This window comes from Patiria miniata, unplaced genomic scaffold, assembly GCF_015706575.1.
Source record: "Patiria miniata isolate m_02_andy unplaced genomic scaffold, ASM1570657v1 HiC_scaffold_20, whole genome shotgun sequence".
In the NCBI taxonomy this organism is placed as follows: domain Eukaryota; kingdom Metazoa; phylum Echinodermata; class Asteroidea; order Valvatida; family Asterinidae; genus Patiria; species Patiria miniata.
Genome location: NW_024037059.1, coordinates 1,301,728 through 1,325,018, shown reverse-complemented (window position 1 = coordinate 1,325,018; position 23,291 = coordinate 1,301,728). Strand labels below are relative to the sequence as shown.

Below are 23,291 nucleotides of genomic sequence, written 5' to 3'. Positions count from 1 at the left end.
CCTGTTAAAACTGGACATCCTGTGTCATGTGTTAAGCCTTTGTGGTCTGTTCGAGTTTATTCAACGGGCCATTTGTGTGGATATGGTGAGGTGTTGAACTTGTGTACTCTGGTAGTTGAATCGTTCATCGTTTTTGATTCGGGATTGGAGATTGAAGAGCCTGCTTCTCGTGAAGAATCCAAAGGCAGCTTTGTATGTGCTCAAGCTTCTTCCAAGTTTCATCAGCAACTGCCTGAAACTCAGTGAAATCCACACCCTCTGGTCAAAAACCTGCAGGCATTCTGCTCATCTCACCGAAGCTCAGTGACAACAAAGCAATCCTGCTGATGTGTACAACTGTGAATGGACTCCAAGCTTTCTCTGTTTATCCTCTGGATTTAGAAGCAGGATTAGGTCCCTCTTGCATGAATATTTATTTTTATCAGATGTCCAGTGGTCAGTGGATGATATCTCCCCTGCCTGCTTGACTGACACTACTGGTATCTCTTCGCTCCAGTGAACATCGCACTACTGTTTACAGATAAACAGTTGGCCACAAAAAGTCAATACACAATGATGTGTGCAGTTCCTCCTCCTTTGATGAGCCATCCGTGGGATTGACAAGAATCAACTGAAGGAGGGTTGAACAAGCAGTGAACCAAAGAGGACCTGGATTCATTGAAGGCATTGCTTGCTCAAACACTCCTGGAATCGGATGATAGCCAGATTAAAACTCCCAAGACCCACACCTAGATGTGTTACACAGAGTGCTCTGCAATCAGTGCATAGTAGGATACTGCAAACTTATGACACCAACAGTTTGACATTGCAAGACGGTTATAAATAAATACAGAAATCTTCCTTCTGCATTTTTTTAAGCTTGAATACCTAATTTTTCTGTCCTGGCTGATTTCCAGCAACCCAAATCAACCCCACCAATTCTTGTCAAACTCACTCTCTGCCAAATGCTGAGATTCTCATGACTGTGGGCAAAAGACTGTCAACTCCAGTTTCTATCCAACTTCTGTCAGCAGTCGCCACCATGCCTGCTGTACGGTGTCGCTCTTCAGGGCGAAGGTAAGTTATTTTTCCTTCGTTTGATATTTTTCCATTTTTGTTTTTAGGCTTGACTAGTTCAGATCTCTCGGGACTTCAGTTTGATATGCAGTTATTTTACGCTGTAAAATACACAGAAAATTGGCAGGGAACAGAAGTAGCATCAGTGTAAGCATTTATCAAAAATGAAAATATCAAGAGGGAAAAGAAAGAATTTATGCGTTCTCATGATGCAGGTTTTCTAGAAATTAATTTAGCAACATATGTCTGTAACATGAAGACTTGGAGAAAAGAATGGTCTACATTTTTATACGGAGGATAGACTTGACCAATATTCCTTCCTCCATGCTTCACCCAGGTAACATTTCTGTGGTCTTATAATCTGCAGAAATCAGACTTTGCATTGCATGGCTCATGGACCATCTCCAAGGAGAAGTTAACTTACTATACGTGTACATGTACAGTGTATGTTTGTATTTAACCATAGCATGAGGGTGGGGGAGGGGAGGTTTTTTTTGGGGGGGGGGTTGTGGATGGGATGGCTGCTCAGTGTTCATGTGTTTACCAAAAAAAATTTCTCAAAACATGCTGTCTCTCAATGTCTGTGGAAAGTATACGATGTGATTAATTCTTAAACCTTCAAATTTCTCTGGGTTGGGACATTTCAAAGAATTTTGGCTATTTTACAAAATTTTTAAGTGCCCTCTCAAAAGCCAGAGGCCAACGAATGTGCCATTGGGAAGATTCCTGAGTACAACATCCCTGGGGAGTATTACAGGCTAATCTCCTAGAATTGATATTCCAATCATGGAGTTCTAATTCTACCTCCATGTTCCAATCAAGAAGGCTTGAAGTTTAAGTCAGCAACTCATCAGATGACTTACTTTTATGATCCTTCATCTCAATAATACTGGTACCTTGTTTGTGGCTGCACACTCTGAATTTGCATCTCCATTATGGGCTCCGTGCATAAATATCTTTTGCTACCTTTTTTGGTCTAGTTTAATTTTCTGCTAAACCATCTTTTGGGGAAGCATGGGGTGGAGGAAGGTTCTCTGTTTTTCTAGCAACTCAGTCAAGATATTATTTTTGATCAGGAACTTACTTGAAAAGTTCATGTGTTATTTAAAAATTTAAAGTTTATTAAACATATATTTTTTAAAAATAATTTTTAAAATAATTTAAGCACCCTTTCCCCTTACATAAATGCAACACTCTTGATAGCTGGTCATTAAACCGGTTGAACAAGAACAAAAAAATTGCTGAACTTTTATTTTTGTACAGTTCAACTTTCGTCCCACTTTTTAAAACTGCCTGTATCGGGTTGGACTTCACATAAATGAGGGCAAGGACATGTACGTGGAGGTATGGAGTAATGGACCCTTAACTTTGTTGATTTTCCTTTTTTTTGGTGCATTTTTTGTGGGGGGTGGGGTTTACAGTCACTGGGAAATTGATCCAAACTGTTTCCAGACACCCATGGGTACCGGCGTACATGTGCACATGGTCCCTTGGGACGGTCAGGATGAAATTATGTGGGACCTCATTAAGTACGGTTCAACTCCAGTGATAAGTAGAATCAAATTGACTTGTTTTATTCGTGTCTGTGTCTCAGCGTTTGCTGACGTATTAATTTTTTTTCTGTCTTTTTTTAGGTTTAATTTTGTTGGCCTTGGTTTTTGGCTGACATTTTTATGAGCAGTGTCTGCCTTTTGAGGTACCGCCAGAAGTTGAAGCTCAATCCAGGTTATCAAACTCTGAAAATGCCGGCAGAATTTTTGTCTTAGATTTTAAATTATAAAACACAAAGGTTTTGCTAAACTCCCTTTGCTTACTAGAAGTTTAATTCAAATATATGCCCTGGCCAGTCCTGGCATAGAGCTAATAATGAAAACTTTTTAGGGAAACAAAGTGCTTGGGTTTTCTTAGTCAAAATGGCAGTGGCACCGATCAGGTTCTTTGTATAGAGCCGATTGAAATATGCTTTGTCGTCAAAGCATCCTTTGTGGCATTATTATGAACACATTTCTGACTGTCCAGAGATTTCTGACTGTCCAGAGATTTACAGACTCACTTCTCATTTGAAACGAGCTCTATCGGAAATATCTCAGAAGCTGCGGGTCAACAAATTCGTGTTCATGCATGAGTCACTAATTGTGACATGTAATATCTGGAAGGAGTAGTGTTTTGAGTTTCAATCAAAATTTTGACCCCAGTGACCCCATGATGACCTTTGACCCCAGTTTGGTCTTGTGACATGTTGGGGCTGGGCTACTGACACTTTTGACAAAGTTTAGCTGAAGTCGGTCAAACTATGGAGGACCAATAGACAATGTCAATGTTTGTTACTAACTAACTAACTAATGGAGAGATGATGAATTGTTGAGCTGCTATCCCGCAGCTAAAAGTTGAGATAGGAAAGATTGAAGTTAAGGTACTTTCTTACAGCAGCAGCCTCAAAACTGGGGACGTGCAAGTTTTGGATATTAAGTTTGTTCACCCCAGGCCGAACTTGGACTGAAACATTCAAAACCGCATTCCATTATGATCCAGGGTCTTATAAGAGCTGACTGGCACTATACCGCTGCTACCGGTACCATGGCAACCAGCCAACAAAAGTCACGAGTTAGCTCGTGAACTTCTCACCAGCTTGTCAGAATGCATACAGTGCTTATATATGTAGCATTAAACTGTACAAAGCAATTTAATTTCATGCTTAGTAAATGTCTAATAAGCTTAGCGACTTTGTGAAATGGACCCCGGCATATTTTCACACGGTCGCAAGAGACATTTGCGTCCAGCCATCATCCCAAACTTTGAATGGCCCCAATATGGCTAATCCTCAAGAATGTAGGCATTTCCTTACGACCCACCCCATATCAGAAACACACTTGTCCAGTCATTTCATGATTTTAAACCCCACGTCAACATCGAGGTCATGTTTGTAAACATTTAATTTCCGTGAATTTACCCCACAAAACTAAAGTGCTCACACCTTTAACAAGGACCTTTGCGATGCACTTTTGAGTGATGATTCTTTAACAACTTGCCTTTCCCTGTCGAGGTTATTATCGGTTTTATAATCATGTATTTATAACGTACCTGTATGCAAAACAATACAAATTGAAATCATTGATCTGGTTGATTGCATTTTATGCACTTTCACATGTACAGGTACATTGGTACATTATGTATTATATTCTATGCAGAGTTTGAACTTTACTTGGGTGTAAAAATCACGTTCGCAAAAAAGGACAATAAACTTTGCTATCAATTGTAAAATGTAGGATTGTCATCTGTGTAACAGTGTTTGCCATGCAGTGGATATATAAATTTATAAACTTTCAGATTTTTATCAATTTTTGGGGGTTTGGGAAAGGGACATGAGATGATTAATGGGCGTCAACCGGTGGGGGGGGGGGGGGGGGGGGGGGGGTGACCATGTCCCCCCCCCCCACTTTTTAAAGTGGTGGATATCATATCGTTTGTCCCCCCCCCCCACTTTTTTCGTCACCGAATAAATATTGTAGCCTATTATATTTGATTTAAAAGCTCAGAATAGCTGATTCAAACTCGAAAATGATCCATAATGTCGATTGGTTCTCAAAATGGTGTTTAAATAATGATTTTTTGCTCATAAAAAATTGGTTAAAGTGCTCAGGAATTGCCTCAGATCGCATCACAGAGCATCTAGAATCCAACATTTTTTGGGCCCTTAAATTGGGCCCTGGACCCCACATCGTATTGCTTTTCACTTGTCACTCGCATTAGTTCCGATCAAGGTATTGCACCCCCCCCCCCCCACTTTTTAGGACCAATTTACGCCCTTGGATGCATTTGGGCAACACAAACAATCAGAGAATGGAATTTACACAAAAATGTTTGTCAAAAATGAACGATCATGGTCAATTTCAGCTGTCATAGCGGAGTGTCAAGAAAAGAATGCAAGATACAGTGCAAACTGCAAATTTGATTGAGCATACTCTTTTAGTTTGGACGGATATGGTAAACACTTGGTAGAAAGTCTGATGTCTGACCATAAATTCGTCCTCTGTGATGGTTGTGCGGCGGTGTATGTACATGCCAGATGGACAAATGGGATTTCATTAAGCATTTACCTAGCTTTTAACATTGAGAAGCTGGTTTGATGTATGGTGTATTAGAATGAATAAATTGTGTAAAATAGACGACATATGGTCAGCGACACGTTCCATTTGTTCGCTGTTACCTTGCTGCTACCATGCCGTCAACCTTAATTCCTTGATTGGACTAGACGTAAGTGGATCGGTGGAAAATTAATCAGTCGAATCGGTGGTGCCAAAGTGGTAGGCTGAGTGGTAAACAAAATTAAATTTAAAGAAAAAAAATGTAAAAATGTCCGTTGCTTTTATCACACGCAAAGCCAATAAAACCACATTTTCTGAACGCGCTGTTGACTAGTGAAAATCTGTCAGAGTATTTACATTTAACTTACCGTCAATACTTGAAAGAGGACATCAACTACATTATAAAAACACCTTTGTGAAAAAAAGAAAGGAATCCTTTATTCGTAACAAAATATCCCAAATTGCCAACATCCGTAGTTCCACCCATCGTAGCATTTTACAATGATGATGATATTTCAACATGCAGCCAAATGAACAAAGATCTGGTTATGAAATACATAATTTACTACATCAGTGTGTAGTTACTGTGTACACATAATAAATACCGCATGTGTACCAGTACATGTGTAAAGGATATTAAGAAGTCAAAGTGACATCAAAACCAATTATTTGGATGGTAATGCAATTTTCCATATCAATCATCCAAGTCCGAAACCCCATGCAATTAACTATGAAGTTCTTTGTTTATAAATTGTAGGTAGTATTTCGATACAATTGTATACAATTGTATACACATGTGTGGAAGGGGAGGGTGTACTTTTGAACAAGTTGGCAATTTCATTTTCAATATCTCTTTTCTTTCTTGTGTTCATTTGGGGGAGTGGTTAAGAAGGGAATAAAGCCACAAAAACACAAAGCAACAATTAACAGGTAGGGCCTATGCAAAAAAATTTCCAAATTCCTCAAAACTGGTTTTGACTTGCGTGCTGTTAGTAACGAACCCGTGGGCCTCGGGCACTACTTTTCATTGCGCAACAAATCAAACTTTTTTGTCTGCATGTTTATTGATACCTCTCTACAATAGAGATTTCTGTGTCTACATGTACATATGTGTATAGATGTCCCATTGTGTTTTCGCTCGATTTCCGTCCGGCCTAACCCACCGTGAATTTAGAGAAATTGGCATTCAATATTTTTGTGAATTACGCCGCCTCCATTGAAACAGATGTCTTCATCAGGAGAGCACCGAGCCAGGTTTTTGATTGCTGTCCCTGCTAAACAGTACTCTCAGGAAGTCAGAATTAGGATATTTTCCAGCGTACAGCGAGCACACATGTTTAATCTGTTTCCTGCATTTTGGATCCGAGCAGATTGGCGTTACAGATGACATGTACATGCAGCTTCCCTGCTGTTTTTTTTTATAGCGTGTGAAACACTACCCTCTGATGTGTTTGCTTGGTTCGAGTCAGTGATCATCTTGTCGGCGGCACGCATGATTGACTTCAATAATTTTCTCGTGGTTGACGAACAGGCCAGTTCATTGCCGGTACACGAACTAATTTTGCCTTGGACTTTCAGAGACCGTCCATTGTCTGGTCGGCACATCAGTGATTGGGCCAAACTGGCTGTGTGCCGGTCACTCTATCCTGTATCTGTCGGTCACTAGTGGTCACTAGTGGTCAGTCAACTAGCAGATCTGTCAGTTGGAGTCAGTTACTGTGCCCAGTTAAGTGGACTCTTTGTAAACATGTGTGAACAATGATGATGTGATGCTGGTATTGGAGGTATTGGAATTGTGGATGTCGTCAGCACTGAAAAATGAGGTAAAGGCATTTACTTTTGTTGTGTACACGTACATGTACATACAACAAACAGTTGGCGAGGCGGAGATCACGCTTTTGAACTTTTTTACTTTGTCCGGAAGGCCTTCAGATTGCTTGACTTAGTCTAAAGTAACTATACAATATACCGGTACAAGTTGTTTTTAATTGCTAGTCACTAGAGCCATTGGCGTCGATCGGTTCGCTGTCCACGCAAACATGGCGCGCTTTTGGGTGCAACTTTTGACTCGGGGCGCCGCACACAGTTGCAGCTGGTTCGTGTAAACTTGATCGGTGTGTTTCAAATGGTATTGGATAAAAGAGTATAGTATTGGATAGAAGAGTATCATACCATCTTTTACCATGGACATTTAATATTTAAGGATTCATCTACTGAAAACCACTTTTTTTTCTGTTGTGGGGGAGGGGGGGCACTTGGCAAGCCCCGCCCTTCCAGTGGATGGCTGGATAGTATCCTTCTCCCCTGTGGTGCTAGGAGGATGTGGTATCGTTCCATGTGGATACAGGACACTGATACTTTGCTTTTTGAAAGGAAATGACATTATTCATTTCTTTTTATTTCTTTGTAATCCTGCATGACTATGAAAGTACATGTAGGTGACGTGTATGTACAATGTACATACATGTAGCACTTTCGCTATAAAGGAAGTACATGTATCAGCATCAAGCTGGAATGAGATTTTGTTTACATGTTCATTTACACCGTAAACATTCTTTGTGCAAACTTGATCTTTATTTGCGCAGCATACTGTACAGTTTATATTTCACATACATGTACTTAAAAGTATATTTCATATATTTTCGCTTCATAAAATTTGCACTCTTGAAGGCAAATAATGCACTGGTGATTGAAAGGGTCATCCAAGCATATTTGTTTTTTGGGGTCATTTGGTTTTTATTGATACAGGTCGGTTGTTGTACTGTACAGGTATATGTAAGAATACGTTTTTTTTATTGTGGAAAAATACTTGTAACAACAGTTAAGTTTGAAAGTCTAAAGGAAGGGAAAGGTTAAGGTTTGGATTTGTTTTCCTTTGTTGTTGTTGTTTTTGATGTGTACCAAAAGCTGGGGCAGAAATATGCAATCATTGAAAAATTGGAAAGTGTTGTGAGGCTTGAAACTTCCCCGTTCCCTGTTGCATGCATGATAAATTTCAGATAAACTGAATTTTTCATCCCAAACCGTCCTGGTGCATTTAAGCCTACCTATTCATCGTTTCTTTTCAACTTGTTGCATTCCAATCCCAACGGTGCAGATCCGACTCTTTTTGATAACCAGTTAATTCTCTTCTTTTTTGTGTGTGTGGAAATATTCACAGGCCCAACTCAACAATCATCATTGAGATTTCGGGCACAACCACCACGATCAACAACAACGCCCCAGAGAAGTGCGCCGCCGTCACCAAAATGGGGGACAAGATCCCGGAGTTTCAAGAACCCATCACCTCCCTGACCTTTGAGTGTCACACTCACTGGCAGGACTCGTTTCACGTCCTCCGGGATTTGTACGAGCGTCGGGCGCTCTGCGACGTCACGCTGGCCGTGGGTTCGGCCCGGCTGCAGTGCCACCGCTTGGTCCTCGCCTGCTGCAGTCCTTACTTCCAAGCCATGCTGACCTCCGAGATGCGGGAGAGCAGGGAGGACGTCGTCCCGATCCACGACATCGACGAGGCGTCCATGGAAGCCCTCGTCAGCTTCATGTACACCTCCAAGGTGCTGCTGACGGTCGACAACGTCCAGAAACTCTTGCGTGCTTCCTCACTGCTTCAAATTGAGATGGTTGCCAAGGCCTGCTGCGATTTCATGACCTCTCACCTGCACCCGACCAACTGCCTTGGGGTGAGGAGCTTCGCTGAACTCCACGGGCAGAACGAGCTGCTCCGTGCCGCCGATTCATTCACCTGCGACCGTTTCCCGGAGGTCCTGGCTAGCGAGGAGTTCCCCACCATCACAGCGTCCCATTTCTATGACATCATCGCATCCTCGGACATTCGGATTCTGAGCGAGACGCAGGTTTACAACGCTGTCCTTAAGTGGGTGCGGTACGACCTCCCGAAAAGAGAAGCCGATCTGCCCAAGCTGATATCAGCGGTAAGTTAGAAAAAGTCTAATAGCCAAGGTTTAAACCACGGTTAACGCAAAGGAAGATTTTGTGAACGTAGACCTCTCTTTTTTGTAATCAGGGTTTCTTTTTTAACTTTTTGGAAAATTTGTAAAGAGATTCAGAATTTTTTTGGTTTAACTGTTTTAATGCTAGACAACCGTTTTTGGGGTCTTTTCTCAGGAATAGTGTGACGTTAGGTTGGTTTTCTTTTAACCAGTCCTACGGTAGTACAATCTTAAACATAAAAATGTTGGCGATTTCAGTACGACATGCCCCTTTAAAGCAAAAAAGTAAATGATGTCAGAAATAAGTGTAATCTTTTCCCTTTTTAAGACAAAGAAAGCATTGCTTGCTGAGCCATGAAAGACGTGATCAACAATGCGTAGATCCCTCACCATCGCCCGTCTCAAAACCCCTCAAGCGTCTCGAGTCTCATGTCAAGACTTTTCCTTGATTAAATTGACTAATTGGTAGGAGCAGACCGAGTCTAATTCGCCACATATTGTGTGCAGCGTCAGTCTTGCACACACCATCAGGAGTGCATGACGACTAGTATGCTCAGAATGCATTAGATATCTCGTCATGACCGTGAAATTTCATACATGTACACGATCATCAGGAGCCAATTTCCGTCTTGACAATTGTTTGCACATTTTGTGTGCTTAATGAGAATACAAGATGCCTTGCAGGCGAGAAATACATGCTTCAATGCTTCATATACTACTCATGCACTCAACCAAAAAGAAAGTCCCCCGTTAATACTTTTTTGTCTAACTCAAAAACTACTGGGCACATCTTGCTCAAATTACGACTGATCAGTACAGAAATTCCTTAGCAATCCAGCCATACTCTTTGTTTGGCCCAAAACAGTGATAATGTGTACAAAATTATGCAATTTATGACAAATTGTACCGGGAAAAAATGCACTTTTGTACACGTGCAAAGTGAGTGTGAACCACAACTAGCACGTATGAAAAGTGCAACTGTTTTCGGTATCATTTGTCATAAATTGTGTAAATTCGTTTTGGGCCAAATAAAGAGTATGGCTGGATTGCTAAGGATCGAATTTCTGTACTGATTAGTTGTTATTTGAGCGAGAGGTACTCAGTAGTTTTTGAGTTTATAGACAAAAAAAAGTATTGGAATGGGGGGGACTTTCTTTTTTGGTTGAGTGTGTACATTCGTCCATTTGCTTATCATAATATATAGGTTTAGAACAGACAAGGCATGCTCCCTAAAAGGGGGTGGGGCTTGCAGTGGCAAGATGGGGAGTAGCGACAAACCTCCCATATTTGTCATGTGCCATTTGTCAAGCCCCAGTTCCGTCTCCATCAATAACAGGCACAGTGCAGTTTGGGCATGAAGCTGGAGCTAAAGACTTAGTTTGAAAAATGGCCAGATGTAGCACTAGCAGGATGGGAACTAACCTAAGCCTTCACAAGGCTCCAAAATCCTCTTGCAAAATGCAGGATTTTGCAGGATTGAGGCTACATACGGCAAAATTGTGTGGCTGATTTTGGAGGATGCACTGTGTCAAGGTCTTGGGCCGGACCTTGTGTTGTTTCTGCTCAGCCGTGCATAAATTTAGTCATAGATTAAACTTGAAATCAGCCGCACTGCTCCAGGATGTCACTGGCTCTGCCTCAATATTGACAGTGATTGCTGGAGGATCATTGCAGGATTGAGGCAGTGGTCATCCCTCCAAGGACCACATTCAAGGAATGACGGAGGATTTTGGAGGATTGAGGCTTTTGACAGGAGGCAGTTGAAGGATTTTGCAGGATTGAGTTTGCATCGTAGCAAAAATGCAGAGGGAGTTAGGGTTAAAACAAAATAGCTTTTAACTGTTAAAAGTTTTGAAATTGGGGCATGGAACTAGACTTAACATATCGACATATTAACCATAGACGTACGTCCTTTGTCCGCCTGCTTTCAATTTACCAACTCTTAAAATGTATCCCGTGAACAGATGTATTGACTGAACATTGACGTGGCTTTCTCTGAAATTGAGTCTCTTGTTGCCAGGTCTGTTTTCATTTAACTGGCCTCCAAAGAAGATGAAACTATTATTGCATTACTACCGGTACATGTGGTTGGTAGGAAAACCACACAAAAGTGTCACGGCGTGATTCCTTTTATACCTGTTTCATTTATTGCATAATGTGCAGGTTCCATGTATTGATTTGTGAAGTCATATTGGTTATCGTTTAATCATGTTTCTTTTTCACAGAGCTTGGCCAAGTGAGATTAGCTGCTTGACATTTCCTTTTTCTCTGTGTGAGGAAAAGGATGTGGGTTTGGCAGAAATTCAGTTTGCTATTCAACATGTAGTTCACTTGGCCTAGTTTGGTGTGGGTTCAGTGTTTGCATGAAGTTCATGCCCTTTTGGATACACTTGCAGGTGCACCCTCATGGCATTAACGATTGAAAAACAACAATTCTTAACTTTTGAGAATGATAAACATTTAGCATGCACCTTATTCATTTGTCACTGTGTGTGTGTGTGAGGTACATATTTGAGGTTGGCCCTTAGCTACCGGCCGGTAGTATAAACCTTTGATGAGGGTTGAGGCAATTTCACTGTGAGGTTGTTTGAACATGTAATTCAAATGTATCTTTCATATTTTGTGTGCGGAAATCGCACACAGTTGCTACTTTGTAGAGGGGTTGAAATCAACATCTCCAGTGTTTAAAAGGATAGCAATGAGACACATGTTATACAGGTACTTTTTACTCATCAGGAGGTATCCATTATGATTATTGTAATGTATTCATGCCTCATGTTAATGAGTCTAGAGTTGGACATGCGCAGTTCATACCTTGTAATAAAACACCCCTTGATACTGGCAACTATAGCGTGTGACTGCTATGAGTTATTTGTTGGCCGAAACATTACAATTATCATGTGGTTATTCTTTGTATTGTTTGAGGTATGGTGTGACCATGGAGCACGTACACATGCACTGATTTCCAAGAATCATAGTGTGAGGAACAGCTGCCAAAAACTATCCAAATACCGGTATTTACTATGTGTACAATATTTGAAAAAAAAAATGATGTATGTGGTGACCCATCTAAATCAGAAGTCACATTTGACATCATGATCTTTACATTCTGACGGCATACTATGGGATTTAGTCAAAAGTCACAGGATTAACACTAAGCCCAAGAGATTATTATTCTCCAGTTTGGTTCCAAGTTGGCTTGTCAAGAGTTGTGGGAGATGCATTGTGGCAGTTCCAAAACATACATACTGTTGCAGGGCTGTTTGAACTTTATCCTAGCAAAAACACTAGTCCCCCCCCCCAAAAAAGGATAAGGCTACATAACTTCTCAATTAATTGTACGTAGATACATGTAGCATTTAATGTAGCTATATGTTGAGCTCTACATTCACAGCACTCAGTAAAGCCTACAGACAGTTCAGGCGTGACAAATTGACCAAGTTTGAACGACTTTTGGTGCAATTATTCAGTTCCTACCGGTATATGCCTATCAGATATTTGACTCATTATGAAACAGATTAAAGGGTGAAATTCAGTTCAGACAGTCTGGAAAGGAGGGGGGGGGGGTGTAAACTAGGGCAGAGTCACGAACAGGTGTATTATGCACTGCTGTGAAAGGTTTTTGTGAACAATAATGAGCATTGAAAATCAACCCCTGAAAGTATCTTGTTTTGAATTGGAAACCATTTTTAAAGGGGCAATACCTGTATGCATTTGCAAATAACTGGAGTAAATTTAACCAATCAGGTTTTACTGCTTTGTGAGGCCATGATGAGGCCAACTTTGACATGAATGTGTCTTTAACCCTCGCTCCCTAGGCAGTTTTGTTAGGATGCAACCTCAATCCTGCAGAATCCTCCAACTACCTCTATATGTAACAATTGCAGCCTCAATCCTGCACAAGCCTTCATTATGTGGTGAATGTGGTCCTTGGATGGGTGACCATTGCCTCAATCCTGCAAAATTCTCCAGCAATCACTGTCAGTTTGTTGAGGCAGAGCGGCCAGTGACATCCTGGAGCAGTGCGGAGGATTTCAAGTATAATCTAGGCCTAAATTTATGCACGGCTGAGCATTAACAACACAGGGTCCGGCCCAAGACCTTGACACAGTGCATCCTCCAAAATCAGCCACACATTTTCACCATATTAGCCTCAATCCTGCAAAATCCTCCATTTTGGTAAGAAAATTTGGGAGAATTTGGGAAGGTTAGGGTTAAACTTGTGGATGAACTGATTCTCTTTGTTAACCAACAGTATCATCTAGTCTTACAAGTCGTCTTTTTTTCTTCTTCCTTCATTCACCAGGTCCGTCTTCCCTTGGTTCCCCTGGGCTTCCTGATGGAGGTTGTAGAGTCCGAGGAGCTTATTAAGAAGTGCCACAGATGCAGGGACCTGCTGGATGAGGCCAAGAACTACCACCTGTCTGTCAACAAAGTGGCGCCTCTCAGCCCAAAGAGTGTCTCACAGTCCCAGCGCTTTCAGCCCAGGAAGAGCACGGCAGGTAAAGAGAGGGAGTGTAGACAGCGGTGTAGTTTTTTTAGGGAGTGCATTAATTTCTGTGGAATTTGGGTAGAAGTGTTCCCCACTTCCACAGGTTGCCTCCTTATCCCTTCGACCCCCCCCCCCTTCCCATATCTCATCACTGCCCCCCCCCCTATCTCATCAAACCCCCCCCCCCCCCACCCCCACCCCACAGACACATCTTTGTAAACACCGGCAATCGTGGACCCCCTATTGTCCCTAATCCTCATTCCTTTGTTTTTACTCTAACTTTTTAGCAACAGCTCTCATTGGTTTGTACGCGAATTTCAATCGTGGACGTTCGGTCAATCGTGGATGTGTTGTTTTATTACGGCACCCTGCCAGAGCGCAGAGGTGTTTCAATAGTTTTGAGCATGCTCAAAAACTTTGGAGCTCATCGGAGACCATAAAGACCCTCCGGCGCCCATCAGGCGACCTATGTAGTTGTCGCTGCGATCTAGTAGTTGCTGTTGCGCCCCAGCCATTTTTCAAGGACGCAGTGAGAACGCATATATGATCGCAGACAGTGTGACAGGGCCTTTAGTATAAAGGTACAAAGAATGCGCCATCAGAAAATCAAATCCTGACCAGGAGTTGACTTTTGAGGATGACTGGTCATTGCAAAAATATGCCCAGGAGTTAGGGAGCTAAATTTGACCCTCGTGGGCACAGCTTGCACCCACGTGCACGTACACGTGGACCCCAGTGGTTGCCGCAACATTTGCACATGTTTTGAGTCACAAAGGCCCTCAAAAAGTCAAAACTAAAGTGACCATGGGCAAAACACCTCGATCTAAAAGGGCAACGAGGTCAGAAAAAAAAGGACCATAGAAACTGGCTTTTCAGAGTGTGTGATACTGCTGGTAGTTTGGGTACTGCATCTCAAGGACTGCATAATATAAAGACAAGTTTGATAAAAGCTTTATGGCTTGTACGTGTGTGAAATAAGTGAGTGTGTAAAGTTGTCCACTAAGTTGTCTAACGAAGGACACTACCGCAATTTTGGGTTGCAAGGAAGATGATTCGATCATTAGATGCCTTTTTACCTTTTTAGTGCGCCAAATAGGTTGATCACTTAGCTTTCTTTTGTGTTCTCCTTGCACCTCTACTCCATAATGTTTGCTCCCATGGATTTATAGGGATTTAACAACATTTGCTTTTGCTGTAATTGTCACTGGAAATGGATAGATTTTGGGGGTTAGTATTTTATTGTAAATATTGTTACAATGACTTGTTTGAAGAAACCAAGAAAAACGATCATGTTCCTGTAGTCTGATTCCCTGACCCAAGTTAAGATGAAACGGAGCAATTTATAGACGCCGGGAATTGTAAGGTCAGGGAACCAGTCTAGCTGGCTTGTACCCACTCATAGGTGTGTAATCGATGCAAACAAAATGCGGACTAACTAAATATGGTAAATTGGGGGCAGTGTTTGCAGTTTTTTTCCCAATGCTGGTCAGCCGACCAGCATTGGAAATTGATGCAAAAATAACATTTTTCTTGAAAATGACAGCACACCAGGTGCCATGATTTCACAAGATGCTTTAGACTGTCATTCACTTACAGTCCAGTGAGGTGTTTCATAATGATTCGGTAGTTTTGTTTCTGTTGTTTGAAAATGTTGTATATGCCTACAAGTATTCCCTTTAATGGGTACAGGCAAAAATACAGTGACATTTCTGAAGCAAGTGCTGTGAAGGTATTGAAAGCTTCCTCTTGCAGGTTGAATTATTTTGTTGTGTTACAAATTATTATTGGGTTATTTGCAGATTGAGGAGAGCTCATTATCTACTGTATTTCGTGTATATGTGTAATTTAACCCCCCCCCCCAAAAAAAATGGCCTTTTTTCCTCTGAGGTCAGCCCTTCATGCAAGTTTAAAAGCGAGATTTTAACCGACCAGATACTGATTGAATATAAGGGCTCCATCATCAAATAAGGGCACTTTCAACAAAATCCAACAGCGTTTTTGTCCATTTGTCAACTGATATTGTTGCAGTTTGCTTGGTCATAGCATTACAGCCCCTATTTTTCCCCCAAACCAGATTGCAATCGCAAAAGAGTGACCTCTTTTAAAAACTTAGGACTCTTATCAATTTTTTTTTATATAACAATAAATGGGGACAAAAAGAGGCCCATTCTGTGCCAGGGGCTCAGGATAATGGAGTCAGTGATGTAGGGTGAGGGCAAACGAGGGGCAGGAAAAGTTCAAGGGAACTAACGTAATTGAATCTTTTGTGTTTCCTTGAGGCTGCTTCTCCTAAAAATTTGCAGTTTAATCCTTGCTGGTTATTGTGTGCACACTGAAACTTGTCAGCACTATTACTGTCTGTCTGGAGTTAAAATTTTAGGAGATTGTGCATTTAGTATTGGCCCAATCCATCACTTTAATCCATGCATCCAAGTTTTTTTTTTTTAACCCTAGCAAATGTTATGAAACCACTATTCTATTTTTATAGTTTAAAGGTAATATGCATCATCTGCAAACATCAAAAAAAAAAAAAAAAACTACCAAATTATTATGAAATACCTTAGTTGACTGTGAGTGAATAATAGTCTCAAGCATCCTGTGAAATCATGGCACCTGGTGTGCCGTCATTTTCAAGAAAACTTGAATTTTTGTATCAATTTCCAACGATGGTCGGCTGACCATCGTTGGAAAAAAAGTGATTTTTTTTTTCTTCAAATACTGCCCCCAATTTACCAAATTTAGTTATTTCACATTTTGTTTGCAATTGGTCACACATCCGTGAATGGGTGCATGCCGGTTAGTCTGGTTTCCTGACCTGACATTAGTGACAATTTCTTGACATAAATTCCTCCTTTTCGTCTGAAGTAGGGTCAGGGAACCAGACTACAAGAACAACATTTTTATCTTGGTTTTTCCAGCATCTATGAACATAAAACTTCAAAAACAGGTCAGTGTAACAATAGAGCCTGTTTGCTAGAAAATACTAACCCCGAAAAGGCGAAATCCATTCATTTTTCGGGAAAAAAGCAAAAGCAAATGTTGTTTATTACCTTAAATGACAAGTGTAAATCTTACACCTGCTTTTACTGTGCGAATATTGCTTCAGATGAGATTCAACCAGTATTCTTGTTCACAAAGTCTGCAAGTTTCAAATAGTGGATCGAAGGTTTACATGTAACTTGTGTTTAAACTGGTAGGACAGCAGTGCACATCACACATTGCCTAGCCCTAATAACCAACATCTGTGGTGTCCCTACTTGACTCTGACTACATGTAAGGTCATTGAACTGGCACCTCCCAGGGTGACCACTCAACACCTACAGATTGTTTCCCTCCTAAAACCTAACAGCTTGCAGGGCCACTTGAGAGGTTAATGCAAACTGACTGGGGGTACATGTACACTGGCCTGTCCATAGGTAAAGGCAATGGGTTCTCTTCTTTGACTTTCTAATAAGATTGGCAAGATATCACATGTACGGTAATTCCAGTCCAACCACACACACGTGTCTGCTTTAAAAAAACAAAAAACATAATATGTTCAACTTTACACAGTAGTACAGGTATCCGATAAAAGCTATTCTTCACTTTGTGAAAGTTAGCATTTTCTGGGCACTCAAAAAGAAAATAGAATCAATTTTACTGCACAAATTGATTTTTAAAAATGTGATCAACGTTCGGTACAGACATGTCATAGCGAATCAACCTCCAACGTTTTGTCAAAAAGAAGAAGATGATAATCCATGTTTCATTTTGAACTTTGAACACTGTAGAATCGCACATGATCTGTGACAATACTGATGATACAATGTACATAGTTAAATGTATTCATGCAGTTCCCAGTACGATATCGGGGAAGCCTGTTTGAATTTTCCTGGAAACTTGTTACTCCACGTACCATGATGGGACGCGACAAGCTGACCTGTTGACCGAATCACACAGGGAGGCGGTCCTGAAGGATCTGTGGTCTCATCCCCTGCAAGTAGACTAAAATTAACCCAGCCCCCTAGGCGGCGGATTATAAACAGATACATGTACAACCTACAGTGGCTGAGGTTTATTTTAAGTTGGAGTGCCGCAGGAGGTCTGTCGTGTTGAGAGAAGGCTAGCGGGCGGGGGAACAAGTTGGGATTCTCTGAAAGAGGCGGGTATTGACGTTGGCTCTGTGTGAAATGATACAGATTCTGGAATATGGAGGAACATGTTGAAATTTTGATAAGTTTGATGCAAGAATACGATTTCGTGAAAGTTGGAAAATGGATGGAAAGATGTTTTGAGAGGATAGGTTTGGATGTTGTAGTAGACTGGAGTCAAGTCTGAATCTGTTATTGGACCATGTCCATCAGGCCACTGGAAATCGAATCAGACTTGAATTGAATTTGTTCGGACCCTTTTCTCCGTATGTCCTCTGGAATCATGGGCGTCAATTGGTGCCCCCCCCCCCCCCCACTTTTTAAAGTGGGGGGATATCATATTGTTTGTCCCCCCCCCCCCCATTGTAGCCTGTATTTTATTCTGTAGTTCAGAATAGCTGATTCAATGACTCCAAACTTGAAAAATGATGTTTAAATGATGATCTTTTGCTAACAAAAATTGGTAAAAGTGGTCAGAAATTGCCTCAGATCGCACCACAGAGCATCTCACTCTGATCAAAGTATGGTCCCCCCCCCCACTTTTCAGAAGCGATTGACGCCCTTGTCTGGAATGCACCTGTAAAGCACCTGTAAATTCCAGCCCCTTAACTTCCTCAAAATAAGTCCAGAAGGACAAGCATACCACCTTTCAGCACTTACTGCAACCGCAAGGCTGTCTACGGCTTTCCGAGCTAGAAGGTCTTTTAATGTAAACTGAAATTACTGGTTATTGTTTTTACCTACTGATGTTATGTGTTGGTTGACCCCCTATGATCAAAGGCCATCACCAGAATGCCACCCTCCCCTTTTTCCAACTTTCCTTCCTTTGTTTTGGATCCCTGCCATTGATGACAACTTGCAATGCAGAATTCATGTTGACGTAGTCATAAATTGTGAAACTGTTAACTGTCGCAATTTTGTTTTTCCTTTTTGAACATTTACTGACACTGTTAGGAAAACTGACAAAGAAGTGTTATCAAAAAAATAAATATATCACACTCAAAGAAAATAAACTGAAGCAAAACAGTTGTTTAAGGTTAGGCTAATTGGCATGAGCTTGTAAACGGAATCAGATTTTTGTTTTTATATTTCACTTTCTGTTTTCCCCAGAATAAATCTTGATTTTTTTTTTGTAACCATTGTTTGAAAGGCAGAACAAACACTCATTGCAACAAGTGTCAAAAGCAAAAACATGACAAATTTCAGTGACAGAAATACATAATTTTTTATAATAGCCCTGTCAGATTTAAAAAAAAAACCAAACAATTGAACAGCCTAAATTGAAATGTCCCGCCTTGTTTGAAGAATAAAAAAAATGGTTGAAAGAGAATGGAAATGACATCTGGAGATTTAGTTACCACTTCAGGATTTTTGCGACCATTGTTTTTTAAGGTGAGTGCAAAGGCAAACGTCAAAATATACCTGTGAACAAAATCACTGAGGAATTGTTTTCTAAATTTAACCACCAAAGCTGAAAACTTTCCAAGCATTGGGGAGTCGAGTTGCCCTAAGCTGTGAGACCCCTACCTTGAGAACTTGAGGAGAATTGACTTCTGATGTCTTGTAGCCTGGAGCGCCATCCAACCCTTGTCATTGTTTTTAGGGGGGTCGTCAGTTGACCGGTGCATCATAGTCTCCGAGGGACGCAAACTTTCCATCAAACTCATGTTTTTTAGAGTTCTGTGATTTTTTTCTTCTGTCAGGGACAATGCCAAATGTAACCGCCTCAGGCTAAAGGCTCGATAATTTGATTATTTCTTAGTTTAATAGCATTTCTGACCTTTCCTCTAAAACAAAAAGAAGATTAAAAACATTTCACTTGAGGGGGCCCAGAGTGACATTTTTGGCAATTGTTCAAGAGAGACTCAGTTTTTATTAAACCAGGGGAAAGTTTTAAAATGCTATGTACAAGACATTTGTTTGTATGCAAACCAGCTGTCGTTCAAGGGTTGTTTTGTGTTTTAGGGGTTTGGAGTTTTTTTTCGTCAAGATATGGTGTTTCTTGTGAGGCAAAGGAATGCCTTGCCTCGATCTATCCAAAAATATGTCCTCAAGTTGTCGACTGATGTTCATTCAAAATCGGGGCAAGTCGGCCATGTTTTGTCGACCGTAAACTTGAAAAGTGGACTCTCTGTGGCAACTTGTTGGTGGCTAACTGTATAAGGAATCGTCCATCTTAAATGCATTTCTCACTCTATAAAGTACATGTGGGGAGTGTGGCCTAGTGGTTATGGTTCGTGACTCATGATCGGAGGCTCAGGGGTTCGAATCCAGCTGCTGGCCAGATGTTGTGTCCTTGGGCAAGCCACTTCATCCCCATTTGCCCCTCTCTTCCCAGGAGTATAGTAACCTGCGATGGACTAGCATCCCATCCAGGGGGAAAAGAAATAGTCTCTGTTGTTTCATGCCACTGAAACCGGAGATAAACGCCGGCCTGATGGGCCACATTGGCTCGTGACAGACTTTCTTTTTTTTTACTTTATAGAATGTAAAAATTCTTCACTGGCTCTTTCACAAAAATGAAAGACTGAAACATATTTATGACTTTTGGGTGAGGAACACATGTTTTTATTCTGTAACTGCAAAGTCCTATCATCTATACCATACGGCCAGACCCACAGAGAATAACAGACAGACACGCTGCATTGTCAAGTTGTTCAGGACAGCTATATAATGTGTATCACGGTGGGCACACATTTACTCATTTATTGAATTATATGACCAGACACACAAGGGAGGCTGGTCTTGTACAAGATTTGATTTATAACACGTTCATTGAGGCCTTTCAGCTACTGGTGGTATGGACCCAGGAAGTTGAATGTCAAGTGACTCTCTCGTATTCCATACCTGCATGTGTCCTACTAGTAGGAGATAAGGAGTGTTTAGTGAATTTGCGTACTAACATGACCCATACACTAAAAAATCTAGTATTTAATCTTGAGACAATACCATCCACCTCATGGATGAAAAAAAATCAAATTAAGATGGGCAGTTTGCCAGATAGAAAGTTTAAAATGTCTAGCAGATTCTGGGGCTCGAAATTACAAAAATGAAACTACCTATTATTCCTTGCATTGTCTGGATTTTATGAAATACCGGTACTTTGCTATGATTGTATTAATGTTGAAAAAAAATCCCACATTTTGCTAAAAAATATCCATTATTGTTTGACCAAGTTCATTTTCAGACTAACTTCCAGCCCCCCTCCCCCCCCCCCCCTCCAACGTGCTTGTTTCCCCTTTTGCTTTTCAATTTTGTAAGCCTTGGTAGGACCATGGAGGCCTGGACAAGCACTTTTGCAATCCAAGATGAAGTCCTTCTTCATTCACAAAACGTTTGGCCTCCCCCTTGCAAGGTCACACATGTTCTTCTCATTAAGGCTCCAGACATGATGGTCTTAACCATTACTTATTAATTACAGTGAATTAGAAATGTTGTAAAATAATCCCAACTGCCCCATGGGGGTGTCCTGCTAAGGGGAGGTTGTTGGCATTGGGGGAGGTCACAGGTTACCAGCCATGAGGACAAGGGCAGTTCCTAGACTAGGCTATGTTTGAATTACCTATACACATGTACTTGGCTTAAGCAACTACCCCAAGGTGCCTACCGGTACTTGTATAATTGCCAGCGGTAGCTAAGTAATGTGGCCAGAGGCTGGAGACATGACCTTAAAGGCAGTGCCCATGGGCTTTGATTCTTCGGTCCCGGTAGTCTCTAGTGCTTGAGGATGTTGGATGTATAGAAAGTTAAATTACTAGACCAAACATCAAGTGGTCAAATAATTATGTGCTCTCGGACAATCTGCAAGATTGAGGTAGCGACTCCATGTCTACACAATTTGGGGATCGGAGATCTTTGGCTGTTCAGCTGAACTTCTGTTCAAAATTAATACAATCTGTCCAGTACAGTGGAATGCCGCTATTATGAACATCGCAGGATCCACAGAAATTGTTTGTAATAGCGATCAATCGGTATAGCGATTTTAAGCTGCTGGTGCTCCGGTACTCACTTTTTAATACAAAAACGCCCTTCAGAACTTCACCCTGCACACCCTGGTAGTTACTGGAAGTTAATGGGTGGCTTTCCCCTTCTATTCCTTGGGGCAAATAAAAGCCACTTGTCGCTCTTCTGTTGACATTTTTCAACAACAATGTTCAGTGCATTTTGTACACAAAAATCGGGAGCCAAGGACGATGTTTGGTATAACGGTGTTCGGTATAGCATTCCACTGTTTCTGTAAAATCGTGGGGCAAAAATCTTGTATACATGTTGTCTTCTTGCATCCAGGCATGATTTTTTTTTCCAAGTTGGTTTTATAGTTTCATCTGTACCTAGGCACTTAAAAACCAGCTAGGTCAGTGCGTGGGCTGCGGCTGGCTTGACCCCACCATGCACCCCTTGGTTCAAGGTTCTGGGCCACTGCAGCCTCGCCCAAGGGGGAGGCGAATATAACCCCAGTCCTAGCCTTAAGAAGCGTCTAGTTTGATGATGATGATTTAAAGCTATCCTTGAGACTTTATGGGCTACTATATCTGCAAGAAATACAGAGAAGATTGGATTAAACAGAACTAATTGGGAGAAAATTGTCGGTCTCATTTTTTTGAAAGGTTAAAGCCAAATCAGCAGTTTTCTAAAATAAACTGTTTGTTTAGTTTTATTGTTAGATACAATCAATCACGTCCGCTAAGTAGTCTTGGCAAGGGCTTGTAACAATATTTGCTATAAAATACTTACCCCCAAATCCCTTCTCTTCTGAAAATTACAGCAAAAGCAAATGGTGTATATTCCCTTTAAACTTTTTCTTTGTCAGCCTGTGCATTCCATCATTTTTGAGCTTGCCAACCCCCTATGAATTGATAATAATGGCCCATGCCACGCACTTCTGTCATTCTGTAGCTTTCTATTCATGTCAGTTTTGAGGCGTGCTGCTAATGGGGTCAGACAGTTAGTCGGCAGTTTACATAGACTTGTGGCTCTCATGAGTGCCCTTTCGTTCGGTGAATGCAAATCTAACTGGGCAACAGATTTCTTATTCAACTCAGATGTTTGGTGTTTTTCCCCCTAAGTTGAGAGCAACAACAATGGCACCAATTCCCTTTTCAAACTGTGACAGCTAGGAGCTGATCTACATGTCACCTGGTGGTCAGTCGGTCTGTCTGTCTGTCCCCGAAAATTGACCAAAAGTATGGTGTTCCCTATGTGCCGTCGGCGTCGCATTTTTCGGCGTCGCATTTTTCAGCTCTAGCTGGCAGGGATAATTTTGATCGAATTCATGCTCGACTTTCATGCTCGACTTTCATGCAAGACTTCTTGCAACACGACCAGAGCTTGTTGTGCACATGCACTTGTTTTTTAATAATTAGGTAGGCGTTTCTTATTGGCCTAACCCTCACTCTTAAATTATTAATGAAATTTGCAATCAAATGATGAATATATAGATCTGCATTGATAACACTGCCATAAAAAAAATGCAACAAAGAACTAACAATTAAAAGAACAAACACTTTCAACCTTGCCACTTTGACAAGTCACATTATTCATTGTAAACAGAGACACACACACATACTGAAATTTGTAT

General features: G+C 41.1%; 1 protein-coding gene across 4 annotated transcripts in view; it reads left to right on the top strand.

Annotated features, from left to right (window-relative positions):
* Positions 1-23,291, top strand: part of LOC119728667 (kelch-like protein 8) — a 38,556-nt gene that overhangs the window by 10,453 nt on the left and 4,812 nt on the right. For 2 of the 4 annotated variants that reach the window (XM_038200976.1, XM_038200974.1), the window contains exons 2-3: positions 8,302-9,073; positions 13,398-13,593. In XM_038200976.1, the coding sequence (XP_038056904.1) occupies positions 8,302-9,073; positions 13,398-13,593 (968 nt within the window). Of the gene's footprint in view, positions 1-70; positions 1,057-6,590; positions 6,965-8,301; positions 9,074-13,397; positions 13,594-23,291 lie in introns of those variants that run through there. The other 2 variants (XM_038200975.1, XM_038200977.1) reach the window with 2 other exon arrangements.